The 18,798-nt window shown below is 46.8% G+C and overlaps 1 protein-coding gene across 1 annotated transcript; it reads right to left on the reverse strand.

The window, feature by feature from the left end:
- Window positions 1-15,016: 15,016 nt before the first annotated feature.
- Window positions 15,017-17,166, reverse strand: DAD1 (defender against cell death 1). Its single transcript, XM_029957975.1, has 4 exons — window positions 17,160-17,166; window positions 16,863-17,107; window positions 15,760-15,911; window positions 15,017-15,207 (listed from the first exon to the last, which is right to left on the reverse strand). Exons 1-3 carry the CDS (start codon window positions 17,164-17,166, stop codon window positions 15,780-15,782), a joined length of 384 nt encoding a protein of 127 aa, XP_029813835.1. The 3' UTR covers window positions 15,017-15,207; window positions 15,760-15,779.
- Between the last annotated feature and the right edge of the window lie 1,632 nt (window positions 17,167-18,798).

Raw genomic sequence — 18,798 nt, forward strand, 5'->3', positions numbered from 1 at the left:
CATCATTGCAGGAGAGTTGGAGTAGATGACCTTTAAAGGTCCCTTCCAACCCACACAACTCTACGGATCTTTGATTCCATTTATGGTGACTATCACCATTTCAGTCTTTGCTCATATCAGAATCCCATCAAGAAACCTTGCACTACGACATTTGTAATATTACTCTTGAAAGAGAACTGGACTTTAGCTGGTCTGTCTGATGTACAGACACTGTATTATCCACAAATACTGCAAGTGGACTCTATTTGTGACTTGAACCCAGGTTTGCTGAGCTGTTGCAGCTGCAAGGCCATGTGTAAATACTTGCTCTGGCTACTGCAGAGCTCAGCATGTGAAACCCCAGGTAACGGAGTTAGAAGGCTCAGATTGCCTTTGCAACCACCTATAAAGCTCCAAGACCTGGACGGGGACACAGTGTGCCACTGAAACTTGTAAGGAGAGAACTATAACCAAGGTCAAAAGGAGTCCTTGCAAAGGTTTCCTGAACTATGTGAATTATGGGGATGGAGGATACAAGCCGACATTAGAGAAAAGAATGCTGTTGGTTATCAAGGGTAGTAAATATTCAGGAAAAACCATGGACTTACAGGTTGTTGCCCTTAACATCATGTCTCAGGGAACTGGAGTTTTAGGTGATGTTGCAGATGGAAAAGCAGATTGTTCTTTTTATTGCCCCAAAAGATGTAACACACAATTGTAACCAGCAAATGAATGAATGAGTATTTTTTTAATTTGATCTCTGTGTTTCTGATCCTGATCATTTTTTAGTAGATTTATTTGGTACTTTAATGGTATCTTAAATCAGCATGTTTCATCATTGCTCCCTTAAGTTATCCCTACTCTGCTGCCCTGGGTGTCAGTAAGCACTGAGAAAACCTGCCCACATTTTTGTAGAGGTTGACACCAGTGTGCCAATCAGGGATACCTGAAACTCACATTTGGAACTGGGACCCAACTTGTTGTTACCCCAAGTAAGTTTGAGCTTTCTCTTCCATATTAACACCAGGACTGGTGTTTATTGAGTGGGGGGAGTAGGGACTATGATGGAAGTATATTCTAACATCCTTTCATCTTCCCTTGACAAAAGCCAGCTGGACTAGAGATGTTGTCTTGGAATGCAAGGAGTGCTTGGCTGTGGTGTGGCAGTGACCCACTGCAGGAGAAAACAGCGAGAGAAGATGGTGATGTTGACACAGTTTTAATAGTCACGGCAGGGACTTGAAGCCTGGATTTTCCGAGTCTTAGCCTAAGAAAATATATCATGATCTTTTGGTTTTAAAACCCCAAAATAAAGTCCTCTTCCATATTTGTAACAACTACTGTTACAGTGTGAGCTGTCGGGAAGTACAAAGATTGCATTTGGAAGGGGAACCAAACTTCTTGTCATGCCTGGTTATTCTTATGGTAACTGGGGCTTCTTGTTGAGTGGGAAACTCAAAAATACAGTACATTTTTGTTTGGAAGTCAAGCCAAGTGTGTAAGATTTGGAGAAGGACAGGCTATCAAGGTGTAAAGGCAGGAGCAGTGTCCTCTGGTCAGTGTCTCTGAATAGCTCTGCCTTCATGGAGAATGAGCATAAACTCTTGACGAAGAGTAGAGAGAAGAGTGAAGGCCAAAAGAAAATGAATCCAAGATTCTTTCTCAGCAGGATGCTCGCGAAGGTCGAGCAGGGACACTGGGAATAGTGGGAAGTGAGAGAGCATCCTCAATGTCTCAGGTTAATGATGTTGGTCTATCATTAACTTCTGAGTCCTGTCAGACAGTAACAGTGTTTTGTCTTAGTCTGAGAGGGAAAAAAATCAGAGATACCTCTGGGTTCATATTCAAGTCTTAGTTTCACACTGAACTGTGAAGAAATGTCCCAGGTGACTTAGACTACAGTATTTGCAATGATTCAAACTGGGGGGTATGGAATACTGGAGCTGGGAGAAGCAGCACAAAGGTATGATCCCAAATAAGTTACCTAATTGAATGTATGCATTAAACAGACTGATTGGGAATGGATATCATTTCAGTGTGAACTAGACATGCCTGAAGCAATTCCACAAGAGTGAGATCAAAAGTTCTTCTGACTTTCTGATTTGAACAAAAAATTAACTTTTACCTGTTCTTAGAAAGGGATATCAGGCTGATTCTTTTGAGCTTTTTATTCATTAAACAAATGCGTTTTTTTTGTCTGGGGCTACATTAATAGTTAATCCCTAATTTAGAAAGTTTCTTTTATTTAGTTGAAATTTTTTGAATTGAGGATTGAACTAGATGAGCTTTAAAGCTTCCTTCAAACCCAAAACCATTCTATGATTCTAGGAATTTTTTTTTTTAAGAAACTAAATCTCTGGCATATAAAGTTGAAAACTTGATCTGGCAATTAAAACTCAGTCTGATTTTGGAAGAAAAAGCACGGAAAAGTATCTTGTGAAAAAGACAGAGGTTCTCAGGAGGTTCATGAGCAGACATTTCAAGTCTTTTTGTTTCCAGGCAACTGTCCCATGGGTGGGTTAAGCCATCTCAATCACCTGGGACAGATTATACTAAATCTCTCTTATGGTTTGGGTAATGCATGAGTACATCTGTGCATGAACAGAAACAGGGTATTGCTTCCCAATGTGAAATTTAAGAAAAATCCATTTCATTTTTTTCTCAATGTCATGGTTGGGCTTCGTGAATGAAGATTAGGGAAAGGTCTCTACCCATGTTTGTCACAAGCACGCTGGTGGCTAAAAAGGCCAATATGAGACAGGCACGTCCAGTTGCAAAAGGCACAGCAGAAAGACTCCTTAGGTGGTAAATTCTGCAAGGCACAATTCTTTCTGCACTGTCTTTTCTCCTCAAGGGTGATCCTGCTGTGTTCTCAAAGGCATCAGCAGCATTATAGATGGGGTGTCTCCAGACCTCCTGGTTGGAGGCCAGAGTAGACCAGTTATGTTGATCAATATGGCCAAGGCTGAGATGTTGTTTCAGGCAGTCCTTGTATCTTTTCTTCGGGGCTCCTCTCATGCAGCAGCTGGTGGCAAGTTCACCATAAAGCAAGATCTTAGGGAGGGGGTGGTTGGTCCTTCATCCTGGAGACGTGCCCTGCCCAGCACAGCTGTGTTCTCAGCAACATGGCCTCAATACTTGTGACTGCTGCTTGTTCTAGAACAGATGGATTGGTCACATAATCTGACCAGTGGATGTTTAGGATCGTACGGAGGCAGCGTTGATGGAAGCGTTCCAGGAGTCGCAGGTGGTGGCTGTAGATGACCCATGATCTGAAACCATATAAGAGAGTAGACAGCACTATGGCTTTGTAAACACTGATCTTGGTACTTTTCTTCAAGTGTTTATTTTGCCAAACTCTTTTATGGTGTTTTCCAAAACACTGTATGCCTTTGCTAACCTATTGTCTATCTCTCTGTCAATCTCACCATCCAAGGAGATGAGGCTGCCTAGGTAATTAAACTGCTGGACTGATTTGAGCTCTGATTGGCCAATGGTGATGTGGGGATGAAGGAAGACTTCCTGAGGTGCAGGTAGATAGAGAACTTCTGTTTTCTTTAAACTGACTTCCAGCCCAAAGAGCTCAGCAGCCTCAGCAAAGCAGGATGTTAAACGCTGCAGAGCTGCTTCTGTGTGGGCAGCAAGGGCGGCGTCATCAGCATAAAGCAGCTCCTGGACAAGATGGTTTAAGGTCTTGGTGTGGGCCTTCAGTTGCCTTAGGTTGAAAAGGCTTCCATCAGTACGATGTCAGATGTAGATACCGTCCTGATCCTCGAGGTCTGCCATGGCCCTTTGGAGCATCCTGCTGGAAAAGATTGTGAATAGGGTTGGTGCAAGAACGCAGCCTTGTTTCACACCATTCTTTATTAGAAAGGGCTCAGAAAGTGCATTGCCATATCTGACTTGGCCGTGCTGATCCTCATGGAGTGAGATGATCATTTTGAGGAACTTGGGGGGACAATTTACATGTTCCAAAATCTGCCCTAGACCTTTCCTGCTCACAGTATCAAGAGCCTTGGTGAGGTCAACAAAGGTTACATAGGGACCTTTGTTCTGTTCCCTACACTTCTCTTGCAGTTGTCTGAGAACAAACACCATGTCTGTGGTACTCCTGTTGGCTCTGAAACCACATTGACTTTCAGGTAGAATTCCTTCTGCTATAGCGGGTATTAGTCTGTTTAAGAGTATTCTTACCAGGATTTTGCCAGCAATGGAGAGCAGAGTAATACCATGGTAATTTGAACAGTCTGATTTAATTCCTTTCTTCTTATATAGGGTGATGATGACTGCATCTCAAAGGTCTGACGGTAGTTCGCCTAGTTCCCAACAGCGTAGTAAGAACTTGTGAAATTTGTTATGGAGTGCTCAGTGTGAACACATGATAAAAGCCCCAGATTCATCCTGGTTTGGTACTAGAGAACTATTTAATCCGTTAAACACTTGATATCTCTTCACCTACTGGGTATCTTCCTCTATTAAGTCACTGTTAGTTTTAGTTTAGCTAGAAATCTTTCCCTTAAATGCTTTGTCAGAGAGGTTCTGGACGGTTTAGGTAGTTTGAATTCTCCAAGAATAATTACAGAGGCAATAAAAAGAACATTTTTTGGCTGGAGATCAGAATTATGCCTGAAGTCTGTCACCGAAGGAGTATATTCACATTTGCAAACGGTGAATTTCTGCACAGAGTCTCTGTACTCTGGGTGACTTGGCTAATGCTGGACTAGGACCTGGCTTCTGTTACCTGAGAGTCTCCAGACAAGAGCATTGAAAGTTAAGAGAAGGGTTCAGGTCTTATCTAAGTTCATCTAGTCTTGCTGTAGCCATCCCAGCATCCATGCAGGGCTGGCAGACCTCACAGAGGACCTTTTGGAACCTGCATTGGGGGACAGATGGGGAACATCACTAAAGTGCTTGTTAATTCATTGGAGTTGCTCCTCTGGGGTCAAGATCAGCCTGTATGAGTGTGTGAGGGGGTGCAGATGTCCCTGGAATTGGGCATAGTTCCAGGTTGATTCAAGCTGTGGAATATCATGTCTCAGACTAAGAAATGGTAAGAGCATCAAAGACCTCTGTCACACCAGTTCCAGAGTGACCAGAGATTCAGAGGGTTTGCCTTAGGGGGAATGGAGAATGAGATCATTCTCTGTGCAATACAAACTGGGTATTAAACCAGTTCAGGATTTCTACTGAAGCTTGTTTAAGGGAAAAAAATAAAAAAAGGCAGAGGTCTCAGTCTGATATTGGAACAGGGTTCTACTGCTCTCTCCATGAAATCAGCCTCGGAGTTAGTTTTCTCTGTAAACTGGGCAGGAATAGCATTCCAACAGCTCCTGTTCTTCCATCTGGAAAATATGCTTCAGGAAAAATGAAATTAGGCAATGTGGACAGCTCAGAGTAACATGAATCACTTCCCAATCTTTCCTGTAAATAAAGTTCATAAATGCGCAGCATCTCCAGCACATCCACCAGCTCATTAAGACAGAATAACAGGTCACAGTGCCATGGTTATAGTAGTCGGTATTTACCAAAACTATCTGCAAGCTTTCATAAAGGTGTGCAGATACATAAAAGAACTTATCAGTACTAGAAACAGCACCAGAGCAAGAGCAGCCCCACTCTGAGTAAGATCGAGAAATGAATATTTTGCAAAACAGGTACTGCCGAAGCTTCTTGTGAAAAACAGACTATTGTTTTATCTGCTTGAGATCAAAGCATTGCACGGATTGAAAGGGAGAAAACTACCCTAATTTGGAGAGATGTGTAGCTGTTCAGAAAGCACAGTGCTCATGATGAGAGAGAAAAAGAACAGCTCTAGAAATTCCTCCTCTTCTCTTTTGTTTCCATGCACCCCAGGGGAGTGATGTACCCTGGTTCCTCTGTATTTCATACAAGGATCTATCACCAAACTTTTTACCTGCACCTGTCTTTCTCTCCCTAAAAAACAATCACTGAAATTTCCAAAACGAAACTGGGAGTATGCGAGGTGGGAAGCGGGGCTGAGGGAGTCAGAGCACACATTGCACTGTATTTCTTCATAGTTTGGAAAGACTCTCATCAGGTTCTTCAAAGCCAGGGCAAAGTGAGGACAGATGAACTGTAATTTAGAAGAAGGGCCAGAGAATGGGCTTTGTGGATTAGTTTTTTTCTGATGTCATCCTAATAGAGAACTACGGCTGTTTCTCTATGGTGCTGACAGCTGGCAACCGAACAGATGAAGAGCATTTATCTGAGTGATAGATTTTGAGACAGTTTCTAGAAGCCAAGATTTATTCCAAACCTCTCATATGGGAAGAAATTAAGAATTCTTCATCTAGGAGTTAAGCAGTCTTCAGCATTTCTACAATATTTGTCAGTTAGGTATATGAACAGGGAGAAAGCAAAGGTTAATCTAAACTCTCAATCCCACACAATAACACTTTATCAGTTTAAAAACGCGAACTGAAGCTCTGGTTCAAACTTGTGAGGGCCAATGGAAAATACAGCCAGAGGGTTGCTGAGAGCCCCAAATCTTGGCTGCAGTATGTCTCTAATGATATTTCATTTAGTCATCATGAGAGCACTGCAACATCCATAACATTTTATTGTTAGCTGTGAGCAAAGGTTTAGGAAAGTACCTTCTCATAGAATCAGATGAAATGCTTAGAATACAAGTTTACAGAGCTGAATGTGCAAAAAAGAGTTTAACTGGAGGTTGTGTTTTTATGTGTGGAAAATCCCAGTCTGACTGACTTGCTAGCAGAGTTTGAAGCAAGAAAACAGTAATGAACATGAAGTGTCTTATATCTGCAGCCTTTAGTTCCTCAACCCCCCCTTCTGCAGCGTAAAATTTAGGAAAAAAAACCTGACACTGAGCTGTCAAGTGGTGGAACATGATGAAACCTTTTTTTGCTTCATTCACCTCTCCCTGAATGCAGCCACGTGCTCCTGCTTTTCAGTGGCTTCTCTACCTTTCTGCTGTAGGAACACCATTAGTGACACTCATGGTAAATGACTGAGATCTATTTAGGTTTAGTGGTTTATCCACTGCCCCTCAGGACATGGGGAGAAGTGGGATTTCACTGGTGGATTTGACTAAACCTTTGCATAACAGGCTGAATGGCCCAGGGCTGCTCAGCTCTCTCCAGACACATTACATGTCATAGCAGTGAAGAAAGAATCACAGAATCACAGGATGGTTTGGGCTGGGAGGGACCTTAAAGACCATGTTCCAACCATGGGCAGGGACACCTTGCACTAGCCCAGGTTGCTCAGGTGCCCTCTCACCTGTTGTACACATTCCTGAGTGCACCCAGGCTGCAGAGTAGAGTTGAGGAGTTGTTCCAGAGAGGAATGGCCAGGTTAGATGTGAACATCCAGAGTGTGGATGTCCATGAGTGCCTTTTGAGGTGCTCCAGGGGCCCTGCCTGACCACTCTCTGTGTCTCCCATACAACCTATGTCAACAGAAGTAGCTCCTGCATCATCTGCAGTAGAAGCTTTGGTTCTCTAAAGGTGTCCTAGCACAAGATCCCTATGATCAGGCAACTTCCCACTGGAGTAATGGAAGAACCTGCATTTTTAAGGGTCTGTATGTTAAGACTAAAGGAACTGTGAATGTGTACTCTCATCTAATGACTCTCATTTTCTCTACTTTCAGAAGGTCCTCTGTCTCCTTCAGCCTACAGACTGACCTCTAAAGATGATGAGGATTTGGAAATGTGCCTAATCACAGATTACTCTCCTGAAAAAGTCACTTTTTACACTGCTGAGAAGGCCACATCTGCTGTTGTGGAGGTGGCAACAGCTGAGAACAGCGCGGAATCGAGCTACCTGTCAACCTACTGGGCCAGGAGAGATGAAATGCAGTGTGGTGCCAGTCATGTGGGCTTTGGAGAACTGGAGGGCGAGGACCCTGAAAGTGGTAATGGCATTGCTGTGGGGGGTGTGCAGGGTCAGAGGTGCTCTGGGCTCTGTGCTGTTCATGTGAGCAGGACTGGTTCACATCTCCCAGCAATGCAGGCAACGCTCCATTAACTCCCACAGTCCAGAGGAATATTGCCTTGTTGCCCCTCTTTTCTTTCTCCTTCCTCTTTGGTGGAAACAAGATTAAGGGTCAGTAGATTGGTACAGTCACAGCAGAGAGATCTTAAAAACACTTTGGGGGGGAGTGTGGAAGGAAAGCTTGACATTCCTTTGCCCAGTGGGACCCTGAAGTTTAATTACATCATATTTTATGCTTGCCCTGAAAACAGCAGAAAAGAGTATTTATGGAAGGTTTCAATGGTCAGAAACTCTAATTTATCCCTTCTAAGCAGAGATATCATTATGAGCTTCTGAATAAGTCCATTTCTGTTATTAATTAAATTTGTCTTTACTCTTTGCAGGTGCCAGCACTGTCTGTGTTACAGGGCTGTCCCTACACTTCAGGACAGGTATGTACACAGCATTTTAGTAGTAAAGATTGGCCTGATTAAAGGAAATATTTTCCCAAATTTTTGCAGATATTTCCTGCTTGCAGAATTGTTGTTGGACCAAAAAGTTCAGACTGGAAATTTCCCAAAGGGCCCCACAGGCTTTAAACACCAAGGCTAGGAGTCCTGGGATAAATGTGGCCTTCCAGATCCAAGCTGGTAATTTTATGCAACCAGTGTAGCCAGTGTTCACATGCTCCTGCAATGACTCACCAAATAGCTACTGCCCATCACTGGGGGACTTCAGGTTCTGATATGAGTCAGCCTCACTGTCTGCTGCCTTTCAGACTTCAGAAGACTTGGGTTTATTTTGGGGTGCACAAACACCTAATGAACCAATAGCTAAGCAGGTGGTTTTTGCTGTGTGTGCTCAGGGATGCACTAAAGCTGTGGTGCGTCTGAGCAAGCTGAGCTCCAGCTCAGGGCTGGGGGGTGTATGAGTAGTGCTGCAGCCCAAGGACTGCTCTTCCTGCCGGTTCAAAGGAGCTGAGCCTGCCCCTGAGCTTGCCCTGCTCACAGAACAGCTGTGCTTTTGCAAATCTTTCCAAAACACCATTTCAGGGAAATACTCATCAGTAAATGTGCTGATTTGATCAGCCTTTCAGAGAGGGGTTTTCGATGATAAACATCAAATGTGTTTTTGATGATGGCTCTCTGCTTCTCCAGAATAGAACAATGTATTTTCAAACTTCAGATTAATAGAAAATCCAAATACAATTTTGTTCTATGAATAAAATTTAGATTTGTTTTCCCCCTGCCCATCTTTAAAAAAATTTAGAGAAAGGGAGGAGGGACACCTCCAGCATCCTGAGTTCATAATACACAGTATTTAGATGGTTGGCAGACTTGCACATCAGATAATTAAGTGGTTATTGAATGGCAGAAATAAAAGTCCATCAGTCCTGCTCCCTGTCCCACCAGCTGATTCCATCTGAGCAGCCTCATTAGGAAGTGTTTTAATCTGTCTGGAACGAGGATGTCTCAGTGCTCTTGTGACTCTCATTTTCTGATGCTTTTCCAGACGAACACCTGAACACACTGTCTTTATCACAGCTGGGCCTGAAAATAATTTTAATGAAAGGATTAATTTTTAATGTGGTGATGACAATGCTCCTGTGGAAAAAAGAAGTGAGTATGGACGGGGAGTCTGAAATCATCTGTCAGAAAATATCTGGATCAGTTCATCAGTTATGAATCTTCCTTCACTCTGGAACATCTGTTTATGCAGTCTATCCATACACCTTTTGTCTATCAACAGTAAAACTCATCCACTTCTCTGGCCAGACCATTTTCACCCACCTCTCAAGTACCTTTCCTTGTCCATATGCAATTTTTTTTGTTTCAAGACATCTCTCCCTTTTATTTCTACATCATCCCTTCCCTTACCTGCATTCATCTGTCAGATTTATCCCCTGACCAGTCTCCAGAGGAGAGACTTCAATATAAGACCTTAATATATTTGCTTTGGTCCAGTGTCTCTTTCTTCTCTTTCTCTTGCCTGGTCACTTCAGCAGCTGTGACTGTAACCCAAATAATGATTTAACATACCTTTATTTTTGTCGCAGAATTGAAAGTAACCGGATGGTGCAGTCCAAAAAAATCTCCTGAGGAATCTTTGAGAGACCATTGAGAGCAAGAGTGAACACAGGAATATTCCTGATGCAAGGAACATCTCTTGTTGTTCTTATATATCACACCAACCATTCTATTCTAAATTGCTTTGTTTGCATTGCTACAAAATTACTCAAAACTAAGCTTAAAATTTGCAGCTTTCTACCCCCCTGAATGGTTCATTCACCTCTTCTGCAGGCAGCAGACATTGCTATAAATATAGATTGCCAAACATCACTGTTACTTGCACTAAAATGACAATTTCTGCCTGGAGCAGTGCTGTTTGTTGAAAACTGTGAGCTAAATATCACCTGAATGTGAATTTTTCCTATTTTGGTAGATTCAGGGTATGCACGTCTCTTAGGGTGCACCCCCTAGCCACCTTTTCATATACAAGTAAAACAATTTGAAAAGCAAAGGGAGACTTTCTCAGGATGCTGTGCATCATGTCCTGCTATCCTTTGCTCGATCAGAGCAAGAAATCCCTTATTTCCCCTAAAGGATGTGCTGCTATGTGTCCCAGAAGTCCTAAATTCAGTGAAATTGTCACCTCACTATCACAGACAAAAAAAAAATAATAAAAAATTATTACTTTCTGAAGTCTATCTGGCCTTACTATTTCCTGAATTTAAACCAGCTTCAGATTTGGCTTTGTATTCAGTAAAAATACAAACCCCCTTTGTTCTTTTTGTTTAGGTCTAACAACCTGAGGTTTCCTAACTTCTTTTTATAACCATTGCATAAAAATATACTGTAATATTTACCTGTCCACATGTGCCCACCTTTGGACAGTGCATGCCTGTGACATTCACATGCCGCTAATGCATGAACTGTACTGGCACCCACACCGTGTCTTGGCATTTCTTTAGGCCTTTGGCTGTTATTAAACAATTCTTACCAAAATGAGAAACTTGTTTGTCTGTTATATTTGTTGTTTGAGGAATTGCTTCAGCCTTCAGCTGGGCTTTAGGAACGAGCCTGGCCTTTGGGGTGAAGGAGGGAAGGGGTTGGATTCACCACGGAGGGTGGGAAGAGCTACAAATTCCCTCTCCAGGACGTCTGTGCTCTGTCCACGTGAGAAGAGCGTGGCTGGGGAAGGAGGGGAGCAGGGGAGCTCTTCTCCAAGCACAGACTCTGTGCTAGTAAAACATGCTTGGCCAGTGAGAGGACTAGTCATGGGTCCAGGCTGCCTGCTGCTGTGGGGGACACAGGAGCCTGAAGTGTCTTATCTCTAACTGTTTTCCCACTTCTGAGTGTCACTGCAGGACAAGGCAGCTACTTTGCAGTGGTGACACCAACCGACCGCCCTCTGCCTCCAGGTTCCATCTGTCCATGGCAAGACTGGAAAAGAATTTTTCTCCTTTTGTGGCATCAATTTCTCCATCTTCTTCTGAAGCCCCAGAAATTCCTCTGGAGGGAGGAATGAGAAGTGTGCTCTGACAGAAACACAAGCTTGAGCCTTGCTCATACCTTACACTGGTGCCCAAAGTGAGTGGTGGGAAAAGCCTCGCTGGACTCGTGGGGGTGATTCCCCCTCATAGGGTATTTCTCACCCTGCTGGATTCACAGCCTTCACATGGGGCTGATTTCATAAAGGCTCATGATTCAAACGCTTTTAGCCAAAAGTCCTGGTGCTCCATGTGGGAGGACCATGCCAGGATCTGACCCTGCAGTGCTGAGCAGCAACATGACAGTGTCTCACTGGTCTCTTGCCATGGTCACCATTTATCATAGTGACCATCCCTGACCATTTAGGAGGTGGCCTATCACAGGGTGACAAAGTTACTGACCCCTCCTGCCAAGGAACAACTTTAACTTTTCTGTGTCTATTGCCCTGATTATTTTATAGTACAGATGTTCAGGGATTTGTTCTCTTGTCTCTCCCTTGACGTAACAGTCACTCTGGTATCTCTCCAGATGTAGGAAGCCTGTGGCTCCTTAAGTGCTGGATTCCAGGCAGCTCTTGGAGCTTACACTCTGCTCATGATGAGATCTGCCAAATCACCAGGAAGCAGCTTGAAGAAGCTGCTTAAACGATATTTGAACTATAAAGCAAGTAACTGAATTTCACAAATTTCCAACTGATTAACCTCATCCAAGCAACTTTCAGAGATGTGGGAGAAAACTTCCCATACTCATTTACTTTTAGCATCACTTTTTAAATCTTAATTTTTTTATGTTGCACTTCAAACCTACTCCCAGCTGTAAGGGCAAAGGTTAAGGACTGTGCTGCCTTTGTTTCTATATCTCAGTCTTTCTTCCAGGTTAAACGACCCCAGTGACAGGATTTTCCAAGTGGGGGATGAGTTAAATATTTTGACTAATGTGGCTCTGGGCATGTGACCTGCAAAACACTGAATTTGCAGGTCTAGTTCAAAGACACTTCGAGATATCAGGCTGGCAATCTCCCACCACCACAATGTGCCCCTGTCCCCTTTGTGCTTTCTTGTTTATTTTGAGAAATAAAAACCGCAGAGCAAAGCGAAGGCAGGAAATAATACAGCAGGACAGGAGGTGGAAAGCGGCTCATGGGCCAGGTGAGGCAGGAAGAGGCCACAGCACCAGTTCCATGACGTCACAATCAAGATCTGGGTCACCTTTTGATGCTCATCTACACCTGACCACAGAAACCACTTCCTCTGGAAAGTGGAGCACAAATGGGGGTGGAGGTGCAGGGCTGGGGTGGCACATGGCAGGGAGGGGGAGAAGCTGTGGAAAGGAAAAGAACAGCAGACGTTAGACCACAAGCCAAAGTGGAATGAGGTTAGTATATCCTTCCCTCCCACCTCCTCACCACAGCCTGCACTTGGGGAGGGTGGGGGAGTTGTTTTGGTTATAGCAGGAAGGACTGAGCTATGAATAGAGTGGGCAGGGAAAGGAGGGGAGAAAATGCATTATAAAGTGTGGTGGGTGGTGGGGAAAGATCTTAGAATTGTGTCAGATTTCTGAATTTGAATTGCTGATAGATCTCTATACAGACCCTTTACACAGACTGAATCCATCCAGAAAAATCCTTCCACTTCTCCTGATCCAGAGGAGAAGGGAGGATGAACGGCCAGGCCGGAGTCCTGTCACACTGGCAGGGAAGATGTTGCATGGTCCATCTCTAGCACCCTCTCCCCTATACCAGCTCGTGTCCCCCAAACCTGCCTATGGGTAGATGAATTTGAACATTTTCTAAGGGTTTTGTTGGAGGAAATACCTTGCCCAACATTTGTCATCTCTCACCAAACAAGGCCCTGTGCACAAACCAGCCTCTCTTCTTATCCTTCTCCTTGTGTGACCAGGAACCTGAGCACAGACTTTATGAGGAGCAGGGCTTGAAGGTATTGATGGATTTGTTGAAGCTTATTCCAATGTGGGAATAGCTTTGATAGGACCCAAATTGATCAGAGAATCACAGAACACCAGATTTGTTTGGGTTGGAAGAGACATGAAAGCTCATCTCGTTCCACCGCGTGCCATGTGCAGGGACACCTTCCACTAGACCAGGTTGCTCCAAGCCCTGGCCAATTTGGCCTTGGACACTTCCAGGGATGAGGCAGCCACAGCTTCTCTGGGCAACCTGTGCCAGGGCCTCCCCAACCTCACAGGGAAGAATTCCATCCCAATATCCCATCTAACCCTGCCCCCTGGAAGTTTGAAGCCATTCCCCCTTGTCCTGTCACTACACAACCTTGTGAAAAGTCCCCCTGCAATTCTACCCTCCCTCAAGAATTCTGCTTGAGTTACAGGCTGGGAGAAGAGGGACTCGAGAGGTGTTCTGCAGAAAAGACACCTGGAGGTGCTGGTTGACAGCTCGCTCAATATGAGCCAACAGCGTGCCCAGGTGGCCAGGAATGCACACGGCATCCTGGCCTGTATCCAGAACAGTGTGGCAGCAGGACCAGGGAAGTGATCCTTTCCCTGTACCTGGCACTGGTGAGGCCACACCTCGAGTGCTGTGTTCAGTTCTGGGCCCCTCACTTAAAAAAGGACATTGAGGGGCTGCAGTGTGTCCAGAGAAGGGCAACAAGGCTCATGAAAAACATGCCTTATGAGGGATGGCTGAGGGGGCTGGGCTTGTTTAGTCTGAGGAACTCATCGCTTTCACAAACACCTGAGAAGAGCGTGGGGTCAGTCTCTTCTCCCGTGCCTGCAGTGAGAAGACATGGGGAAATGGCCTCAAACTGAGCCAGGGGAGATTCAGATTAGATATTAGAAGAAAATGCTTTCACTGTTAGGGTGGTCAGGCATTGGAATAGGTTGCCCAGGGAGGTGGTGGAGTCACCGTTCCTGGGGGTGTTCAAGAGGTGCCTGGATCTGGTGCTGGGTGATGGTTTAGGGGTTACAGTGGGTGGAGGGTTGGACTGGATGACTTCGAAGGTATTTTCCAACCTTGATGATTCTGTGATTCTAAATCTGAGGGGGGAGCTTCTTCCCTCAGAGGAGCTTCAGTGCAGCTCAGAGGCCCTGACAGCTTGGCAGCCCCTTCCAACATGCTTGTGTTCATCAATACATCAGAGTGCAGGGACCCCGACACCGTGGCAGGGTGGTTGTAACAACTCACAAGCCTTAGTGGGGCTCTAAGTCCACCTGGGACATCCACACATGGCCCATGTGCCTCTAAGGGATGTGGGAGGACCTGTGGGAAGGTGGGTACACCTGGGGACATGCTGGAGAACACCCACCAGCTCCTTCCCTTCATGACCATTCACCACAGCCTAACCCGAATTTTTCACAGCTTTGAAGCCCAGGGGCACATTGGCAACAGACTCTGTAAGATAAAGGTGCAGGAAAAAGGGAGATGAAAAGGGTGGATGACAACTGAGTTTTCATGACAACTTGTTTCCTGCTTCCCTCCAAAACTGGGGCACAGAAAAAAAAGTCTGTTGGGTAGAAAGGGAGAGAGAGGTGTACAATCAGGGAGTCATGCCTGAGAGGGAGAGAACTTGGGTGTAGGAGAAGCTCTGTATTTGTCACCAACAGGGAAAAGGCTGCAGTGTCACACAGGGTTTTATTGACGGAAAGGATTACAGGTACATAATGAGGCTGCAGACCCCTCCATAGGACACTGTGGGGAAAAACCTGAGTCCCTTCCTCCACCAAGGCAGAAGGTGAGAGTCTGCTGGGGAACTGCACTTCCCTATGCCAGGTTTTGCCATCAGAGCTCAGGAGCAATTCAAGACCTGGAAAGAGAGAAGGCAACAGGAGCAATGTTACTGCTAAGGGGGAGGAAATTCCTCCAAGCTCCTGTGATCCTGTGGCCCCTTGCAATAGTAATAACAGGGCATGTCCTCCACTTCCCAACCCAACTGTCCCTGTCCCAAACTGCCTCATCTGTGGAGGAACTTGCAGACTTGGACCCCAGCCACACCATGGCCTCCAGAAAGGACAACCCTCACAAACGGAGGAAACTCCCCCAGGAGTTCCAGCTCCCAAAGCCCCTCCTGCAAAGAAGAATGAGGAATATCTCTCATAAGAGAGGAATGTGGGTAGGTTTCTCTAACACTCCTAGTTAAATGCCCTATCAAATGATACAAAAGCCAAAAAATACATGCTCAAAAGCAGAAAGCTGTAAATCCTCACCCTGTGCCAACCCAGAGAACAACAGCCCGGCTGTGCTTGGCCCAGAGGCAGCTGGGAGTCGGGAGGACTCCTGGATTCACTCTGGTTCTAGTTCTCCCCCAGAAACACTGACGCCCTGTGGTTGCCCCTTTTGAGATCCCATGGATCAGTACCTAGCAGCCTCTCCCAGAGCTCAGCCAACGAAGTTGATGACGACGAGGTGGAGGATGGTGTTGGCAAAGAGGAAATCGGCGAACGCCCGCTCTGGGGAGATGCCCTGGAACTCGCCCTTGTTCTGGGGGTTGATCTGGATCCGGAGGCAAACTGCAGAGCAGAGAGAGAGAATGAGAGATTAGTGAGCACAGAAAGAGGTTCTCGTGGGAAGCACAGCCTTCCTGGGGCAGCCCAGTCCAGGTACTGTTCCACCAGTGAAAAGTTACTCCGTCGTTACTACAGATGAGGAGGACACGGGTAGGGGATTTGCATAGGGTTGTCATGGAGTCAGTGCTCCCACAGCACCACACGCACACACCACAGGGGTGCCCAACAGAGTCCGGAGAGGAACAGGCTCAGAGCAGGATGAGACTCACACAGAAGTGTAGATATTCTTATATCCTCTACTAGGTGTGTTAGAAACACAGAATCACAGGATGGTTTGGGTTGGAGGGGACATGAAAGCTTATCCAGTTCCACCACTTTCCATGGGCAGGGACACGTTCCACTTTCCCGGGTTGCTCCAAGTCCTGTCCAGTCTGGCCTTGGACACTTCCAGGGATGAGGCAGCCAGAGCTTCTCTGGGCAACCTGTGCCAGGGCCTCCCCACCCTCACAGGGAAGAATTCCGTCCCAATATCCCATCTAAGCCTGCCCTATGTCGGTGGGAAGCCATTCCCCCTTGTCCTGTCCCTCCAGGCCCTTGTCCCAAGTCCCTCTCCAGCGTTCCTGGAGCCTCTTTAAGCACTAGAAGGGGCTCCAAGGTCTCCCCGGCGAACACCCCAGGTGAACACCCCAGCTCCCCCAGCCCGTTAGTCCCTGCGCTGGGGGGGCTGCAGAGGAACAGGGTGGGTTTGGGGATACTTTGGGAGAGCAGCGCCTGCAGCTGACCCTGCTGGAGCCTGCGATGATCCCGGGAGGAACAAGGATCGGGGCTGGCCCCAAGAAGCCCCTGCCCGCCCGGGGTGCTGGAGGTGCCGAGGGCCCGGTGGGTCCTGTGGCTGCCCAGGACCCCCGCCGGGTTCCGAGGCTCCCTCGCCGCCTGCAGGGCCCGGCACTGACCGGCCCAGGATGAAGCTGCCGACGGCGGAGATGAAGCCGCTGAGGAAGGAGTTGAAGGGGAAAGGTGCCGACGCCAAGGCAGTATCCGAACTGCAGCGCGCCGTGAGCAGCACGTAGAGCAGGAAGGCGTCCAGCGCCTTGAGGCGCCGCGGTGCCGCCGCGTACTCGGACAGGAACCGCCGCGCCACGGCCCCCGCACCGACCCCGCCATGGCCGCGCCGCGCACTGCGCACGCGCGGCGGCGGAACTGCGCCTCCGACTGACGTGGCGGGGCAGCAACGGGGTCACGCGTCTCGGACCGCGCATGCGCCGAAGGTTACGTGCAGTCCGCGCCCCCGCAGCTTGTCAAAAGCCAATCAGAGCCTAGAGCCGCCTGTTGCCAGGCAGATTAGAGAGCATCTCCGCCCAGGAGCCAATTAGCGCCGAGCTCCGCCTATTGCCAGGCGGATTACAGCGCCCTCACCCGCGTCCCAGTCCCTGCGTACTGGGAACGGCGGATCCTGTTGGGAGACGCTCTGGCCGAGGGAAGGGGGGGCGCAGCGGGTGCATGGGAGTTTGCTGCAGGAGGACTGTCCCGGTTCTCCCAAGAGGAGCCAAAATCCTGTCGTCCCGCTCGGAGCTGGGGAAAGGCAAACCACCGCTTTCATTGCTGTTGGTTAAAAACCGTCACGACGCGGAGCCTGAAGGGGGAGCAAAACGATTCTGCTCTGGAGGAGGGAACGACTTTTCAGTGAATCGGAAACAGAACTTTCCTGTTTATATTCGTCCCGTTTAAATCATTCCAGCCTTCTCCTCTCTCCCAAACGAGGGATGTGCTCAATTCGGAGAGCAAATACCCCTGGACGGGCTCTGCAGTGAAGACAGGGCATTTCCCTATCATAGAATCACAGACTGGTTTGGGTTGGAAGGGACATTAAAGCTCATCTCATCCACCTCCTGCCATGGGCGGGGGCACCTTCCACTATCCAGGTTCCTCCAAGCCCCGTCCAACCTGGCCTGGAACACTTCCAGCCGTGGGGCATCCACAGGTTCTCTGGGCAACTGTACCAGGGCCTCACCACTCTATTATAGTAAAGAACTTCTTTCTAATATCTAACCCAAATCTCTCCTCATTCCTCAAAACCATTCCCCCTTGTCCTGTCGCTATCTGCCCATGTAAAAAGTCACTCAATCTTTTTTATAACCTTCCTTTAAGTACTGGAAGGTCAGAGTAAGGTTTCCTTGGGCCGTCTCCTTTCCAGGTTGAACAATCCCAGCTCTCTCAGCCTGTCTCCAGCCTTCTGAGCATCTTTGTGGCCTCCCCTGGACCCGCTCCAACAGGTCCGTGTCTTCTTGTGTTGAGAACTGCAGACCTGGACACAGTGTTGCTGTCACTGCAGTCTTGGGGCACTCTAAAAAGTTTGGTGGTGCTCAGGATTGCTGGGACTTGTTGGGACTTTCCCTGCTGCTGAGTGAACAAAAGCAGGCTGGAAGTGATCTCCTTTCATCAGAGAATACCTGCATTTGATCTCTGCCTGGCCCTGAAGAACAGTGTTTTGGGAGGGAGATAATTGGTACCCCAGAGCTGGGCTGCACATCAAACCCTGGAGAGATGTGCAATGGAGGGGTGAATTATAAAGTGCTAGATCTCCAAGTTCAAAAGGGGACGGTCAATACTGCAAGCTCAAACTGGCGGATAGTTATTAGTGGAATCCTACCTGGTACCTTTATAGTAACTGTTGTTTATTATGGCTGCATTATTATCACCATCTTCCATATACCATATTCTGCAGGTAGGAAGAAGGCATTTTCCACTTGCTCAGCTCACCTCATAGTGGTGATGGTATTTTGCAGCACTTTTATTTACAGGTACATCCGCCCAGCACAGCGAGGTGGACAGGAATCTGACAAAGTTCTCTCTTTCTTCTTCTCTGTGTTGACTCAGATGCTTAACCCATA

The sequence above is a fragment of the Manacus vitellinus genome, unplaced genomic scaffold (assembly GCF_001715985.3).
Source record: "Manacus vitellinus isolate BGI_N305 unplaced genomic scaffold, ASM171598v3 scaffold_131_pilon, whole genome shotgun sequence".
NCBI lineage: Eukaryota > Metazoa > Chordata > Aves > Passeriformes > Pipridae > Manacus > Manacus vitellinus.

Excerpts from the sequence above, each read along its gene's own strand:
- DAD1 (XM_029957975.1), bottom strand. Across the intron at positions 15,912-16,862 it reads TCGGCAGCTTCATCCTGGGC|GTTTGCCTCCGGATCCAGAT; the intron begins CGGTCAGTGCCG and ends CTCTGCTCTGCA.